Here is an 18,872-nt window from a genome sequence, read left to right as displayed (position 1 = left end):
TATCCCAGTATCTGAACACTTCACAATCTCTAATGCATTTATCCTCCCAACACAGCTGTGAGGTAAGGAAGTATTCTTACCCCCATTTTACAGATGGGGAACTGAGGTACATAGAAAGCCTATTGCAAAAGACAGAATTAAACCCAGGTCTCCCAAGTCCAAGGCTAGCACTAAGCATTAGACCATGCCTTCTTCCCTCCTCCCCAACACTCTCTCTGTCCCCCGCCCCATCTTCACCTCTCCCTTCTGCTCCTATCATCCCTCATCCTCCATCTTCTGTCCCCTTCCCTTTTGCTCCTATCGTCCCCTGTATCCATGCCTATACACACCCAAATGTCACCCCTTCCCCTCCCTCTATTCCTAGCCACCACCCGTTACTTCTAGTCCCTTTCCTCCTCCGTTGTCTCCACCTAACCACTGTTTCCTGTCTTACACAGCTTCCCCCCCATGCACACCCCCACTTCTGGCAACCATCTCCCTTCCCACTCTGCTTCTGCTGACTAAAGCTGCCAGACTCAAACAAGTTACTACTGACCTGTGCAAAGTGAGATTTTTTAAAGGCTCATAACTTTGGCCAAATTTGGGCATTCTTTCCACAGGAATAGTAAACAACACATCCCTGACATAATGGCCACCTTGTTCACAAATTTCAAGTCCCTGCTGCAAATATGTGACTGCTAGAGATTCTCAAAGAAACAGTTGTAAAAATGTAATATGGGCAAAAATAGGTATTTTCCTGAAATCTAGTTCTCACCAAAGGCTGAACCACTGTTGCTAAAACTTTTTTTTTTTTAATCAGCCTAGAGCAGAAAACTGGCATGGAAAGTTTGAGTCACAACAGTTAAATTTGGTAAAGATAAAAACAACTGAAAAGAGTGTCTTATAATGGGAAGATTCAGGCAACCTTAACTTACAGGCATCTATAACTAAAGTGTGGCACCTATAATTAAAATGTTGGTCTATACCATGCACCTTGAAATCCTGCCAGTATCTCTCTCTTATCACTTCATCCACCTACCATAAATCCATTTTTATTAAATCTAAATTCCCTATGTTAATGTATAAATATGGTTGCACATTTAAAATAGACATAGTTACCCACAGGAGAAGGAGAGAAGATCATTCTTCTATTGCCCTTCTATTCACTGTTCCTGGGGCCTAGAAGTGGGGAGATTTTGGCCAGTCCTTACAACCTAACCCAGATTCCGCCGGTAGTCTGTAGCCTTCCATGTCTGTTTTATATTGTTATTTGTCACTCATCACTGCAGTGTCTGAGTGGTGATGCATTAAGGTGATCCCAGTTGGTATGAGCCAGGGTTACCCAAGTTGCTACAAAAGGAATGACGTTAAACAGTTCCCTTCCTCATGGTTCTTGAATGACAAATCCTTCTTAGCCACTGGCTAGAACAGTAGCCTGTGGATTCCTCTAGACAGCATATGTCCATCTACAGGAATAAGTTTCCAATCCTGTTTCCTTAGGGTAAAGATGAGGAAGGGTTATTCCGGTTGGTCAAATGCTTTTCAGCAGAGTCAGAGCAGTTTGAAGTGGTGTTTTTGTGAATGAAGGCAAACTAGATCACATTAAAGTTCCTGCAGATATCAGGTTAAATTTTCAAAAGTACTTAAAATGAATTAGGCGTCCAACAATCATGAAATTTAATGGGATTGGATTCCTAATTCATTTAGGTGCTTTTGAATTTACCTATTATTTGCTCTCTTTTTGTTGATGATAAATTGTACTAGCTCTACACAGATGCACGTCAGGAGATAGAACTCTAGATGTCATTGGCAAAGATTTCTATATCTCAGTTCAAAAGGGAGACCAGGCTGTATGAAACGCAGTCCTCTCTGATTTACCTCTTCTTTTGTCACTTATTGAGATCAGCAACATAGCCTAGAGAGTCTTCATTTGGGGAACTTACTTCTTCTTAGAAAACAAATTCTTCTTGAGAGACTGGATCATCCATTCTTTCTGATCTCAGTCGCTTTTCCAGTCTTAGGAAGGTGTGTGCCTGCATTGTGTGTGAAGAAAGATGGTCTTATGGTTAAAGGACAGGATAAGGCCTCAGGAGATCTGGATTTGATGCCTGGCTCTCTTTCACACATTTCTTGCATTACCAAGTCACTTAACCTCCCTGGATTTCAGTTTCCCCTTCTGGGAATAATACCTATTTCACATAGGCATTGAAGCTTAATGCATTAAAGTACTTTGGAATTCTTGGATGGAAAGTGCTACAAGAGTGCAAATTATGGCTAAACTCTGTTTTGTTTTCTCTATATCTGCAAGACCAATAATATTAATACAACTATAATGTACAATTGTGAGTTGGTATATTTGCTTAGAAGAGGGGCAACAACGGACTTATTTTGTGAAATCTCCCACTGTTGTGCTAATATCAGTACAAACCCGCCAATGAGAGCACAGCAGCAGTGCTAGTGCTGGCATTTTTATGATGGTGTCACTTAACCCTGCTCACAGCATGTCTAGAAGACATGGTGATAAAATGCCAGTGAACACCATTGTTCTCTCTACACCAGTTCCCTCAGTGCTCACCTGTGAAGATTCACCAGCACGATTGCAGTGCTGGGGGATATTCCCCAAAAAGTCTTGGGTAGACAAACTCTTTGACACAACCACCTGTACATTTTTGAGAAGCTTCTCTATATATGTTCCTTTTCAATTTTTCATACACAGTCAGTGATTTCCCAGAATTATTCTTCATGGGAATGGGGTGTGGGTGTCTGTGAGATGGAGTAGAGAGAGACAGAAAAAAATATATTCTCGTTAGTTTCCTTAAACTTGCTAAATCATCTTCCAGGTGGGTTTCCTCAGATGTTATCTCTGTTCTGTTTTAAAGCGACTGTGTATGCAGAGAAAAATATTTTTCCCCTCCCCAGCAGCCATATAAAAAGATAGCAGTAAATTGGTAATACAGAATCTAGAACAATATACAGTCGGGTAGCAAAATATGTATCTAGGATATAGGTTCCCAGCAGCAGTTCATGGAGCTCTTTGTGCTGGTCTGTAGAGAGCTGGCTGATCACATAATGCTGGATCCTCCTCATTTCCATCTATTAAATTTCAGTAATACAGCTAAGAATGAAATACTTTCCAGGTATTATTTTTCCATGTAAGCAATTGCTACAGTTGCCACGGGAATGTGATGTGATTACAGGGTGAGGAGGTGGTCAATCTTATTGTGAATGGGATACTGTAGGCTATGACGCAATATCTTTTTTAATATATGGACCACACAATGAAAATGTTTGAGAACCACCTGTTCCAAGGTTCTATTTAAACCATTATCAAATAGAAGCTGTCATCTAATTTCCATTTAAAGGAGTGAGGATTCATTTAAGCAATGAGGATTCATTTTCAAGAACATGCAAATAGAATCACTGTGAAGAGAATTTATGTATCAACTTTATGATGTCACAAAAATGTGAAATTACTTAAGTTCTCCAAGCAGTCAAGAAAATAAGAATACTTCATTAGAAGCTTTTTCCCAGCTACTGGTTAGAGTGCCTGGTTATTTGAGCAAAGACACAGCAGCATAAGTAAAGTACCACAGCTTATTGTAAAACGAAAAGTCGATGTGATACTTCAAGCGGGATCAAGTACTTTGGCACAGGAACCAAATTAGTTGTTTCTGGTAAGTATGTTTATTCTTGATTATTTACCAAAAGAAAAATAGAATTAAAGGACAAAAAAAATGTACTGAATAAATGAATATAAGACAAGGAATTTGCACAAAAGCCATGTATTGCTCTTGAACTGAATTGGAACTCCGAAAGATACCAATGGATTGACTGTGGGGGGTATTGGGTCCTAATGAGTAAAGTGAGTACAAGTGTAAAAGTCTGGAATATTTACTGAATAACTGTTAAGAATCAGGAAGGAGAGAAATGGAGAGCTTTACATTTAAAATATTGGGCCAACTTCATCTCTTGTGCAACTCCATTGAAAGAGTCCAAATGCCAGCAAGTGTAAAATTCATAGCACAGGTTTCAATTTAGCAGGTGTGAGATTATTAAAAAGCTTGTTATTGTTAGGGCTATATCAGTGTTTGATGACTAATGAAGGAAAATTGTCTGAGATGAAACAGTGTTCAGGCTCTCAGTAATTGGTTTTATGAACGTAATTTTTCCCTTTTATGTAGAATATTCTTTTATAGTATTAAAGCCACAGAAACAGTCCAATCAATAATATAAGTGTGAGTTAACAATGTTGAGTACATTTAAAAAAATGTATAATACATTGCCAAGAAATGTCTTATATTTTCTAGACAATACATTAAGAGCATGTTAAAATGTAAAGTGAAGCACAGAGGTTGTGATTTGCCCAAGATCACACAGGGAGCCAAATCTTCTCAGTTCCACTCTGGTGCTTTAACCACAAGACCATTCTTCCTATCCAGGCACATTGGAGATCATTGGACTAAATCCTGCTCATCCACTGAACTTGATGGAATTGCATGGTGACCAGCAATTCACCCCAATCAATTTGCCATGCAGTGACATATGTCAAAGAGCAGATAACATTTTTCGTAGAAGAAGGCAGAGGAATTCACAAAGTGCATAAACTCAGTTTAATCCTCACATAACATCCTGGCCTATAGCAAGTCTTGTTTAGATTGTGGACTTTGTATTTAAAATATGAACTTCAGAATTTCAATTCAGGGAAATTCATACCTTGATGATTCATTAGTTTTTGTAGAGGATTTCAATGATGTGAGTATGGAGTAAAGTACTTTGGCTCGGGCACCAAACTGGTGGTTTCAAGTAAGTTTCTCAAAATGTTTTCAAAGCATACATTTACTCTGGGCATTTACTATGCTTGATATCCGGGACAAAATCAAGCTATTCATAAATATACTGGGTGAAATCCTGATTCCACTGAAGTCAAAGGCAAAATGCCAATTGACTTCATTGGGGTCAGGATTTCACCCATACTAGTCTCTCTAAATCAGAAAGAACCAGAAACACTTCACTGAGAACAATGTAAAGTGTTTGGAGATCTTGTTTAGCATTGTAAGATTGTGAGATGATTATGCAAAACTATTCAGAAGTGGAACTAAGCCCATTGTTAGCAGTAAATGTGAAATATAGAATTTATCTTTTTTATACAAGAGTATATTTAGCACCCAGTCCTATGAGGTGTTGAGCTACTTCAATGCTCATTAATTTAAATGGGAGTTGAGGATGGTCAGCACTTGCGGAATGTGGCCCTTAGATAGAATTAAGGAGTACATTTATAGTAACAATAAATTTATGCAATTGTGGTTTTTTTCCTAATAAAGACTCCAGTTCAGTAAGGCACTTAAGCATGTTTCTATTCCTATTCAGCAATGAATTTTAGCATGTGTTTAACTTTAGGGCAAAAATGCAGTAACATTTTTTTGATTCGATCCAGTAATGGGGTATAAAGAGGTTTGCTTATTTTTTACATAAAGACCAGGTATGCGATAGAGCTAGACAGATATTTTTAAAGATATTTTCAATTGTTCAAATGTTTTAGTCATGTTTGGATTTAAGGAGGATCAGAGTATTCTGTGTCTTTAAGCATATTCTTCCCTGTAGATCCTGCTAAATCATCCTTGCTGGGTGCGTAATCCCTGTGTTGTACAAATATTGCTGAGGAGTAAATGTTTTCTGTTGATAATATTCCAGATTACACCAAATGGCAGGAATTAGCCAGAATTTTCCCCATGAATATACCAATTTTAAAGGCTATATTCTACCCTCAATCTATTATCATTGGGAGATCCATTATGGAATGACAGCAGTGTACAGGCTTAATTTTATAACCTCAGCCTGTGCATCACATTTTTAAAATAATTTGTTCCGTTCCACAAAATATTCAACACCCTTAATCTAACCCACATTATATGATATGGAGATTTTATCAATGGCATTTATGTGCCAAATGCCCATTGAAACTCAATGATAGTTAGACACCACAATGCCTTTTGTGCAAATCTCCCCCACAGTTTTCACATCATTTTACGTGTACTCTCCTTATTTACTATTTTATTGTAATGTCTGAAAGTAATTTATATAGCAAATCAGATTTATTTTAAAGCAACAACTACTTGTTCATCAACAACAAGATACCCACTCTGTGTAGATTTTTTGCAACGGATTTGCTCACTGTGATACTTACTACTAGTAGTGGTGGTGTTCTCATCAAAGTATTTGGCTCCGGTACCAAGCTCATTGTAACAGGTAAGTTATGTGGTAATTACAGTAATGCAAAGATAAAGAGGCTAATTGTGATCATAGAAAAGCTTTTTATCACAGGTAAGGTCAACAATTGTAAGCTCTATCTTGTGAAGTACTGAGCACTTTATGTGACGTGCTGAAAACCGACAGTTCCTGTAGACTTCAATGGCAGTTAAGGGCTGTCAGCCCCTTGTAGAATCTGACCCTGAAAACACCAACTTTTCAGTCTCCGAGCAAACCTGTAATTTTTACTGGTAGATGTAAAGTAGATTTTTTCAAGTTAATGAATACTTATAAAGGTCAGAGGATGTGCCGCCATAAACTTGTGGGTCCTTGGTCCAGTTGCAAAAATTTATGTTAGCTTTGATATTCAAATTCTTTCACTAAAATTAATTAACTTGCATAAAACTAAACTGTGAAACAAGTAACAACATCACGCTTCTCAATTAAAACAAAGGAAGCAATCTCTGAAGTAGTCAGTATCTTCATAGCTGAATTCCTGCACTTACACCAGTGTAAGTGAAAGAATTCGGCCCTAGAGATTGTCGTCCTGTATGAAGTACCTTGGAATTGCCAAAAACTGACACTTGCAAGTATTCTTAATAGTGTTTAACGATATATACTTGGGGCCTGAGTCTTCTTTGCCCTGCTCTTGTGAAGCCATTTACGCTTATGGAAAGTCAATGGGAAATGTTACCATTCTGATTAAGTAGCATGTTACACCCAGTTTGCATTGGTATAGCTGACTGCACAAACACAGCACAATGGAAAATCAGGTCCTAACTCTCTCGGAATCACGCTTTGGACATTTATATAAATCAGCTAGAACGGTTAGTCTATTTTAAACCTTAATTCACAATTAAGTTTATCTTAGTATATTATAGCTCTCAGCTAAAGGTAATTTTTTGTAATCCTGCCTATTAAAATGAATACACTATCATAATTAATTCTAAACAGATCAGATCAGGATCAGAGTGTTGCTGTAAGTGAATATTCTATGGTACCTGAAAAGAATGGGAAAGTTTACAATTGACAATTTTCCTAAGTTGTTTTACCTGTATAGAATCCTCCACTCTTTGTTTTTCTAACTCTCTTTTTAATGATGCTAACCACAGTTCTTAAATAGTATACGCAGTTAGTTCAGGGCAAATTTATCTCCTGATAAAATATACTGGTGATTTTTAAAGAGAAGCCTTATTAAAAGATATCTGGAACCTTTATTTCCCTTCCCTTTGGGTTCAGCTACACTGCATTAAAAATCCCATGGCACCTAGTCTCAGACTCTGCATCCATTGGCTTGGGCTTGTGGGGCTTGGACTGTGGAGCTAAAATCTGCAGTGTAGGCATTCAGGCTCGGGCTGGGGCCTGGGCTCTGAGACCCACTGCCTCACTAGGTTTCAGAGCCCGTGCTCCAGCTCCAGCCCAAATGTCTACACTGCAATTTTAGCCCTTCAGCCCCAGCCCTGCAAACCTGACTCAGGAGACCTGGACCAGCCAGGTTCTTTCATTGCAGCGTATGTAGGATCGATTCAAAAAGTACAAGGCTCTGCCCCCTACACCTGTCACCCAGGGTGAGGTGGAGGGTCTGGGGCTCCCCATAGCCACCTGGGCTCCCTGGTGGCTCTTATTACTGCCCTGTCACTTATCCTCTCTGGGTTTCAGTTTCTCCTGCTGTGAATAATACCTGCCTCACATAGACACTGAAACTTAATGCACTAAAGTACATTGACATTCTTGGATGGAAAGTGCAACAACAGTGCAAGTTATTAAGCATGATGATTACCCTATGGCTAAAATTCAGTTTTGCTCTCTCCATACTGACAGGACCAAATCATATTACTACCACCATGTTAGATAATGTATGATTATGACTTAGTATATTTGCTAGGTAGAGGGGCAACAACATCAGTACAGCCCCACCAAGGACACCAAATGCAGTAGTGCTAGTGTCACTTAATCCTGCTCAGAGCAGGTCTAGAAGACATGGTGGTAACATGCCAGTGAATGCTATTGGCCTCACTACACCAGTTCTCCCAGGGCTCACCAGTGAAGATTCACCAGCACTATTGCAATGTTGGGAGATATTCCCAATAAAGTCCTGGGTAGTAGACAAGCCCTTTGAAACAATCACCTGCACATTTGGGAGGAACCTCTCTCTGTATGTTCCTTTTCAATTTTTCTTACCCACTGTCAGTTATTTCCCAGAATTATTCTGCAGATGAGTGAAGCGGGGGTGGGGTGGGGGTTTCTGTGTCTCTGAGAGTGATCAAATACTCTGGTTAATTCCCTTCCAATTGCTAGATTGTCATCCACACCTAGTCTGAAATGAGGTGGGCTTTCTCAGATGTTATCTCTGTTCTGTTTTAAAACGTCTGTGTATGTAGAGGAAAATATTTTTCCCTTCCCCAGCCACCATGAAAAAGATACCAGTAAATTTTCCATGTAAGCAATTGCTACAGGGATGTTATGTGATTGCGGAGGGGAAGAGGAGGTGGTCAATGCTATTGGGAATAGGAAAGGGGCTGTAGTCTATGAGATAATCTCTCTTTTAATATGTGGACCACACGATGAAAATGTTTGAGAACCACCTGATCCAACAGTCTATTTCCAATATTAAAATCAAATAGAAGCCGTCATCTAGTTTCCATTTTAAGGAGTGACCATTTGATAACAGAAAAGTTGCAAGGACATGCAAATAGAATCACTGGGAAGAGAATTTATGTATCAGCTTTATGGTGGCACAGAAATGTGAAATTTGTTAAATTCTCCAAGCAGTCAAGAAATCAGGAATATTTCATTAGAAGTATTTTCCCAGCTACTGGTTAGAGTACCTGGTTATTTGAGCAAGGACACAGCAGCATAAGTAAAGTACCACAGCTTATTGTAAAACGAAAAGTCAACGTGATACTTCAAGCTGGATCAAGTACTTTGGCACAGGAACCAAGCTAGTTGTTTCTGGTAAGTATGTTTGTTCTTGATTAATTCTATTTACCAAAAGAAAAACAAAGTACAGAAAAATTGAACTGAATAATTTAACATAAAAAAAGGAATTTGCACATAAGCCGTGTATTGCTCTTGATCTGTATGTGGAACTGCCAAGGACACGAATGGATTGAATGAGGGGAGTTTTGGTCCTAATGAGTAAAGTGAGTACAAATGTAAAAGGCTGGAATATTTGCTGACTGGCTGTTAAGAATCAGGAAAGAGGGAAATTGAGAGTTTTACATTTAAAATATTGGGCCAAATTCATCTCTTGTGCAACTCCATTGAAAGAGTCCAAATGCCAGCAAGTGTAAAATTCACAGCACAGGTTTCAATTTAGCAAGTGTGAGTTTGTTATTGTCAGTGCTATATCAGTGTACGTTGAGTAATGAAGTAAAAATGCATGAGGTGCAACAGTCTTCAGATTCTGAGTATGTTTTTTACTGAAAGTATCTTCTCTTTTGTGTATAGTATTCTTTATCGGATTAAAGCTACAGAAACAATCAATAATATAAGTGCTAGTTAATGTTGAGTATGTAACAGTATTTACAATACATTGTCTAGTAAATGTCATTTTCTAAACTATACATTAAGAGCAGGTTAAAATATAAAGTGAAGCACAAAGGTTGTGATTTGACAAAGGGCAAAGAGGGAGAGCCAGAAAAAAGGCAAATCTCCCTGAGTCCCACTCTCGTGCTTTAACCACAAGAACATCTTTCCTATCTAGGCACTTTGGAAATCAGAGGACTAAATCCTGCTCATTCACTAAAATTGATGGAACTGAAGTAATTCACTCCACTCAATTTGCCATGCACTGATGTATGTGAAGGAGCAAAAAACATTTTTGGTAGCAAAAAGGAACAAGAATTCACAAAGTGCATAAACATGGTTTAGTACTCACACCATTAAGTGGCCGATAGCAAGTCTTGTTCAGATTGTGGACTTTGTATTTAAAATATGAACTTCAGAATTTTAGTCTGATGAAATTCATAACTTGATAATTCATTAGTTTTTGTAGAGGATTTCAATGATGTGAGTCTGGAGTAGTAAAGTACTTTGGCTCGGGCACCAAACTAGTGGTTTCAAGTAAGTTTCTCAAAATGTTTTCAAAGCATACATTTACTCTAGGCATTTACTATATTTGTTATCCAGGACAAAATCAAGCTAATCATAAATATATAAGGTAAAATCCTGATTCCACTGAAGTAAAAGGCAAAATTCAACTGATTTCAATGGGGTCAAGATTTCACCCATCCTAGTCTCTCTAATTCAGAAAAAACAGTTACACTTGTGCAATCAATGAGAATGATGTAAATTGTTTGGAGATCTTGTTTAGCAGTGTAACACTGAGACGATTATGCAAAAATATTCAGAAGTGGAACCACTTATTGTTAGCTATAAATGTAAAATATAGAACTTATGTTTTTTTATACAATACTGTATATTTAGCAGCCCATCATATGAGTTGTTGAGCTTCTTCAATGCTCATTAATTTAAATAAAAATTGAGGATGATCAGCACTTAGAGGATCTGGCCCTCTAAGGTAGCATTAAAGGGTAAATTTATAGTAACAATAATGCTAATGTGTTTTCTTTTCTAAAAAAGGCTCCACTTTAGGAAGGCACTTAAGCATGTGTCCATTCCTATTCAGCAAGGTATTTAAGCATGTGCTTAACTTTAAGGCCAAAACAAGGCCAAAATGCAGTAAATCTTCTGGTTTCCATACAATAATGAGAAAGAAAGGTTTGCTTATTTTTACATAAACATAAGGTATATATAATAGATATAATCCTTTTAAAAAAATATGATAATTGATCCAATAATATGATTCTCCATTTTATTTTTAAAGATGATTTCCAATTGTTAAAATGTTTTAGCCATGTTTGGATTTAAGGGGATTGAGAGAATTCTGTGTCTTTAATTAGGCTTCCCTCTATATACAGCTAAATGGTTCTTGCTGGGTGCCTAGTCCCTGAGACAAACAAATATTTCTGAAGAGAAAATGTTTTCTGTTGGGGAATATTTCTGATTACAGTAAATGGCAGAAATTAGCCAAACTAATTCTCATGAACATACACAATTTAAGAGCTATATTCTACCCTCAATCTATTGTTATCATTTGGAGCACTATCATGGAATGATGGCACTATGCAGGCTTAATTTTATAACCTCAGCCTGTGGACCCTAATTTAAAAAGTAATTTGTTCCTTTCCACAAGTTATTAGACACATCTAATATAAACCATATTAAATCAGATTAATTTCAGGGACAGATTTTCAATGACAAGTAGGTACCCAGGAATGATAGTTAGATGTCTAAATGTCTTTTGCCCCTTTGAAAATTTTCCCCACCGTATTCACATTATTTTACATGCATTCTCCCTTTTTACTATTTTATTGCAAAGCCAGAAAGCAATTTAAATAGCAAATCAGATTTTTTTTAAAGCAACAACTTCTGGTTCATCAATATACTGATACTAGATCTGTACAGTATTTTGCAAAGGATTTGTTCACTGTGATACTTCTAGTGGCTACTACATCAAAGTATTTGGCTCCGGTACCAAGCTCATAGTATCAGGTAAGTTATATGGTAATTACAGTAATGCAAAGATAAAGAGGCTTATTGTGATCATAGAAAAGCTTTTTATCACAGGTAAGGTCAACAATTGTAAGCTCAATATTGTGAAGTACTGAGCACTTAGTGTTTAACAATATATACTTGGGGCCTGAGTCTTCTTTGCCCTGCTCTTGTGAAGCCATTTACACTATGGAAAGTCAATGGGAAATGTTACCATTCTGATTAAGTAGCATGTTACACCCAGTTTGCATTGGTATAACTGACTGCACAAACACAGCACAATGGAAAATCAGGTCCTTACTCTCTCGGAATCACACTTTGGACATTTATATAAATCAACAAGAACGGTCAGTCTAGTTTAAACCTTAATTCACAATCAAGTTTACCTTAGTATATTATAGCTCTAGTGATCATAGAAAAGCTTTTTATCACAGGTAAGGTCAACAATTGTAAGCTCAATATTGTGAAGTACTGAGCACTTAATGTGAGGTGCTGAAAAATGACAATTCCTGTAGACTTCAATGGCAGTTAAGGGCTGTCAGCCCCGCATAGAATCTGACCCTGAAAACACCAACTTTTCAGTCCCCGAGCAAACCTGTAATTTTTACTGATAGATGTAAAATAGATTTTTTCAAGTTAATGAATATTTCTAAAGATCAGCTGTTTAATGACATTTTTCAGAGGACGTGCCGCCATAAGCAGGCTGGTCCTTTGTCCAGAGGCAAAAATGTATCTTAGCTTTGATATTACTCCAATTCTTTCACTAAAATTAATAAACATGCATAAAACTAAATTGTGAAATAAGTAACGTCACGCTTCTCAATTAAAACAAAAGACGCAATCTCTGAAGTAGTCAACAACTTCATAGCTGAATTCCTGTTGCTATATCAGTGTAAGTGAAAGAATTTGGCCCTAGAGATTGTCGTCTTGTGTGAAGTACCTTGGCATTGCCGCAAACACACACTTGCAAGTGTTCTTAATACTGTTTAACAATATATACTTGGGGCCTGAGACTTCTTTGCCTTGCTCTTGGAAGCCATTTACGCTCATGAAAAGTCAATGGGAATGCTACCATTTTGATTAAGTTGCATGTTACACCTAGTTTGCATTGGTATACCTGACAGCAGAAACACAGGACAAAGGAAAAATCAGGTCCTTATCCTTCAGAATCATGCTCTGCACATTTATATAAATAAACAAGAAAGGTCAATCTATTTTAAACCTTAATTCAAAATCAGGTTTACCTCAGTACCCCTATAGCTCTCAACTAAAGGTAAATTTTTGTAATACTGCCAATTAAAATGAATACGTTATCATACTTAATTCTAAGCATATCTGATCAGGGTCAGCATGTTGTTTTAAGTGAATATTCTATAGACAAAACTCCCATAGATTTACCAGATGTTTTGACTGTGTAAGGAATGGAGAAGCAAGTCTGTAATATGTTCAGATTGTTGATTACATCATGAAGACCTAAGATTGCTCACTTGATTTATTAGTGTATTAAAACTGTAGGATACAATGAAATATTTTAGCAACAAAATATCTTCTCAAAGAGAAATATCAAATATTGTCTAAGTAAATTCCTCCTAAGAAAAAAATAACCCTAAAATCATGGAGAAATTCAGACCCTTGCACAATTCTAAGTAAAATCAAAAGAAATTGTGGCGGTTTGTGCTAGGGCTGAATTTGACTCCAGAATTATAGTAGTCGCAGCTTTTCGGTTCTAAGAACATGAGGTAAAATCCTGATTCCAGAGAACTTAATGGCAATGACTTTTGGGCCAGGATTTTACCTATGTTGTGTAAGCGTACTTCTTAGCAGGGACAATATTATTCACAAGTATATTGAACAAGCAGAAATTGCTTGTAAAGACATATATAGTGAGCAGTTTTGATTTTGCTCTCACACTCGTCATTCCTCTTTTTAAACTGACTTCCCTCCATTCATTTAAAATGGAGTTACTCCAGATTTACACCAGTGTAAGTGAGAGCAGGATCAGGACCTACCAGAATTCTTGCTTAGTGGAATAGATGAGTAAAAAGATATGCAAACAGAACCATGCTTGGTGCTGTCAACGAGCATGACATGGGAATAATGGTGCTTCTCTTATTGTATCCATTAAAGTGCATCTAGTCATCATTAAAGAAGTTTACTTTAAAACGGTATAACTAGATTCTTCTGAACACAATATTCTAGAAAAAACCTGGCAGGCTCTGTGCAGAAACCAAAGATTGAATTGAATGTGGAGACTGAAGTATCCCCTCTCGTCTCTAAAGGTTGTCCTTTCAGGACAAAATTGACATGGCTTGGTGGGAAGGTGTAAAGAAGCTTCCTCTGTCCCTGCCTGTGTTGTATCTATCCTGTGTAGAAAGGGATTTAGTCTACAATGCTATCTATATGGCAACTTGCAGAAGCACTTGGTTATTTTATTTTAAAATAAGAAAAATAACATTTTACATTAAGTTTCATACCAGAAATGAATGCAAAAATATTTGGCATGCTTATTAAAAGATAGACCCAAAGATCATATTTCACATGATATGATGGAAGTTACTTGCATTTTTATATAACAATGTGCATTAAGAACAGAATGATCAGTGTAGATCATTAATTATCAAGTACAAAGGAACTACTATTACTGATAATTATATTGATGATAAGATTCTCAAGTAGTCTAGGGTTGGTTTAAATCGGTTTGCTGCATTTTGAAACAGTTCTAGCTATAGATTTTTGACATTACCGACTAAATATAACAAACTAAAGAAAAAATATATAAGTATCTGATCCAAACCCATTGGCCCTAAAAGACCAAATCCAAATTTATGGCAGACAGTGAAGTGCAGTTGTGAACAAAGAATCTTCAAAGGACAGGTGTCCACCTTAAAAAACTTCATCATGATAGACACTGTCGCTGGCACTTTTAGCAGAAATACCAAGAACTTAAGGGATATTAAGAATAATTTACCATCTCATCCTTTAAAGGTGACCTTTGCAAATAGATTTCAAATACACTGTTAGGACCTGGTGAGAAATCCAGCACTAAATAAAATAGATTCTCCAGCAATAGTCAAAAATCACTCATCACAACTTACAATAGCATTACTAAGCACTGGACCACTGTTGTAGAATGCTGAAATATTTTCAATTTTGCCTATCTGCTTCTAGAGTACTGCAAACATCCAATGCAATCTATTGGAGCTTGGGGTGTCAGAGGAATACAGGATCAAACATTTGCCATTTTGTAAGGAAAAGCCATTTAAATCAGAAGTCTAGTATATTAAAAAAACAACACCGAGTCTGGTGGCAAATCTGAAGCATCCGAAGAAGTGAGGTTTTTACCCACGAAAGCTTATGCCCAAATAAATCTGTTAGTCTAAGGTGCTACCAGATTCCTTGCTGTTTTTGTAGACTAACAGACTAACACGGCTACCCCCTGATATTTAGTATATTAAAGTTATTCTATCAACTTCTGTTCACAATTGCACATCAAAAAATATGAAGCTATATTGGACTATATTGAAGCTATATGGGCCAGACCCTCAATAGAGCTCCTTTGATTTCCAGTAGCTGAAGATCTGGCCCATGAGTTTTTGCAAAGCACATGAACACAGTGAGAACTATGATATCAAAGTCTTCGGCTCTGGCACAAAACTCATTGTTTCAAGTAAGTTCTATAGTAGCATAGAGAAAAAGTTACTTGTGATAATATAAATTTAGCAACTGCAGAGCACAATTTATTCAAAAAGGATAACAGACAATTGAAATGTGATATGCGATCTACAGTAAAATAATCAATGTCTTTACTATCTAAATGTTAGGTTAATGTACAGAATTCAAAGTAAAACGAATTAGTGATCACATTGACTATTAATTATTGAAATAGAATTTTTTTTTGCTCACCCCAAGTCAAAGCTGGGTTGTTCTCTTGTGTAGGGGTCAATACCCCAGACCAGGAGAACATCCATAGTTCCATCCTGTGTGGGGGGCAAGCCAAAGAGGCAATACTAGGGTACCCTGTGCACCAAAGAACAGTGGGGATCGGGGGTAGATGAGTGGTTTGGGCATGGAATGGCCAGTGGGTCTGTGACTAGGGAGATCAACTGGTTAAAACTCCTACTTAGTGGGTGAGCAACTGTATTGACATTATTAAAGCTCCCAGACTATGATGCTCTAGCTAGGTTGGGGGGAAAGATTTCATCTTCCCGTCCATCATGTAGCTCTCCTAGAGAAACCCCCTTTACTCTCTTTAGTGCGGTAACTAGGATTTAGCCTCTTGTATTTCAAGTATGTATTAATCAGGAGATGGAAGACGTTAGGAGTGAAATCCTGGCCCCATTGATGTCAATGAGAGTTTTGACATTGGTTTGGATGGAGCCTGGATTTTATCCTACTTTTTTCTCTCTTGTTAAGGGCATAGGAGCAGGTGAAAGATCTGGGAGAAAGGATGTGCACTGGAACCAAGAGAGACAATATTTGTGAATATTGTATATGTGATTAGTATGGTAATTTTCTATTGAACAAAATCAATTCAAATTTATACTAAAACATAAATGCCTTCACATAAGAGTGGAAGGGTGCAGGAATAAAAGGGACTGATCCAGCATCAAAATTACCCATATTTTTAATAACTATAGGACAGATCCTGTAACATGCAGGACCAAGTACTGATTTTGCCCCAGATCCCTAAGTGGCCCCCTCTGTTGAGAATTTGGACTAACATATTTTGTAGCCTTGTCTATATCAGCAAGACTCTATGCAACATGTGCTATAGAAAGTCGAACTAGAATTTGGCCCTTGTTGCATAATGTTCCATAGGGCAAGCTACATTTAGGTAGCTAAAATATGCATCTCAAAGTATCTCTCTCCTTTGTCACTGAGACTTCAATAATAATATAACCAATCCCCAAGCCTGCTGGCCTGTTACGATTCCTTTTAATTATACTGCACAGGAAAGCAAAATTGTATTAGACAGTTTTACTATTGAAAAAATTCAGGAAAGCAGTTAAAATAGTGTTTGGTGGGTGGAAAGATGTCGTGAAACACCTTGAGAAAAGGGGATAGGTCATACTGTACTTAAAAATGAGTATTTTTCTAATTATATGTTTACTTATACTGGTATTTTAAAAATGCACCCATTCGACTACTCTGACAGTAAAGGGACAAAAAACACTGAGCATCGGGCAAAATTTAACTGAAATATCCTTTTCCATCAATCCACTAGGTAAGAGAAAATAGTACAAGTCCAGCATTAGGTCTCAAATGTCAAACAGATCTTCTCTGTCAGTGAAATGAATGATTTTCTTTTAAACAGAATTTAAAAGCTACCAAATATTAATGTACAGTATTTGAAAAGACCAATGTAAGGTCACCCTGAAAAATACATTGAAATTTCCACCATTTCTTTGGCTGAATTAACTGGCTCTCAGTTGTGCCTATTTAGCTATGCTTGTTCAGATCTGATCCCTCTAAATAGAAATGTCTTGGGCAGTTTTTGTAGTAAGTTGCAACACTGTGGGAGCTGCGAAAATCTTTGGAACTGGCACAAAACTTGTCGTAACTAGTAAGTTTTCAGACAAACTATTTTAAATGTTTCATAATGGCAAAAATCTATCAAATTAAGCTCAATAATTTATCTCAATGCAAGAAATGTACCCTGACTAAAATTTTATTACGAGTGTAATAATTTATTAACAACACTAATGTCAATGAAATCATAAGTCACTGGCCAGCAACAGAGAAATGCCGTAACAATCTTTTTCTCTTTTTGTTGTAAATAACACTAGGTGCTCAGTACCCTCAATGTCCGTTGGTTTCAGTGGGAAATGAGATGCATTCAGAACTTCACAGGCTCATTCAGCATTTTGCTGAACCAAGCACATAATGCAAAATTTAAATTACAAGGATACCATTTACTTATTTTTAAATAAATTCTGACGGCATAACGGACTTTGTTCTCAACTAGTACATCAGCATTATTTACGTATGAGAGTTTATCTATAAGTGGCATGCAGATTGCAACACACACAAAAATAATTAGCAGTCAGTCAATTACAATTTAACTGTGCAATCCTCACCTTAGAAAACCTCCTATTGAAACTAATAAGAATTTCTTCTGAGCAAGGAGTGAAACCAAAGGGCCCAGAGTCAATTGCCGCCTTAAAGAGAGGTGACGCTTAAAATAATAAAAATATATCAAGTATATTCTCTTACAACACACCTTCCTTGTTAAAAGTTCCATTTAAATAAATTAGACAAGCGAGGTGTTTTGAAAGGTTAAGTTGGACCAAAACAACAAGTAGCTCCACACTGGTAACTATAATTGACTTGGAAATTAAGGGTCTGATCTTCTTAAAGTGTCATACGCAAAGCCCACTGAAGCCAAAGGAGAAAAATCCCATTGGCCTCAAGGGATTTTAGAGCAGACCTGAAGTGAGGCCAGAAATTTAAAATCGACTTTGCTCATGCATCTGCACATCCACTTATGCAAACACACATGCTGCTTATACATGTACAAAATTCAGATTTTATATTGGATAGACACCCATCTAACCACGTGCAAATACAAAAAACTACATGTATTTGCAAAAGTGTCGACATGTAAATGTAACTCCAATTTCTAAAAACATCTAATGAGAAATGCCAGAAATAATCATTAGTTTTTGCAAAGCACAACATCACTGGGCAGGAAGCTATGTAAAGGTTTTTTGAATACATACAAGACTTGAGTGAGTAAATCGTTTGGTAAACCTACTGTTGAAGCCCAATCCTGTATTCCTGGGTGGTTTTGGTGCATATGGAATGTAAGATTGAGCTCCAAATGTCGAACAAATTAGTGCCGGAGCATGAGGATTGAAATCGAAAAGAACAGAAAAATCAATTTCCTACATTGGTGATAATTTCCAAAATGAGGGAAAGTTCTTTAATGAAGGAATTTTTCTTGGTTAGGCAGTCTTAGGTCTCAGCTGTCTTCATTTGCTTCTAAATTTAAGATATTTTAAATACTTTTTGACACAACCCTAGTTCCAGGGTTATAGTTTGGTTCAGTTCCAAATAGTTTAGAAAATGTATCATTTACTGTCAGCCATATG

General features: G+C 37.0%; 1 protein-coding gene across 1 annotated transcript in view; it reads left to right on the top strand.

The window, feature by feature from the left end:
* LOC101942985 (uncharacterized) overlaps positions 1-18,872 on the top strand; it is a 78,208-nt gene that overhangs the window by 10,493 nt on the left and 48,843 nt on the right. Inside the window, exons 3-4 of the mRNA XM_065582452.1 lie at positions 6,128-6,225; positions 11,707-11,781. Of these exons, the coding sequence (XP_065438524.1) occupies positions 6,128-6,225; positions 11,707-11,781 (173 nt within the window). The remainder of the gene's footprint in view (positions 1-6,127; positions 6,226-11,706; positions 11,782-18,872) is intronic.

Source organism: Chrysemys picta, chromosome 2 (assembly GCF_011386835.1).
Source record: "Chrysemys picta bellii isolate R12L10 chromosome 2, ASM1138683v2, whole genome shotgun sequence".
Classification (NCBI taxonomy): domain Eukaryota; kingdom Metazoa; phylum Chordata; order Testudines; family Emydidae; genus Chrysemys; species Chrysemys picta.
The sequence above is the reverse complement of the archived record's forward strand: the minus strand, read 5'-3'. Positions and strand labels throughout refer to the sequence as shown.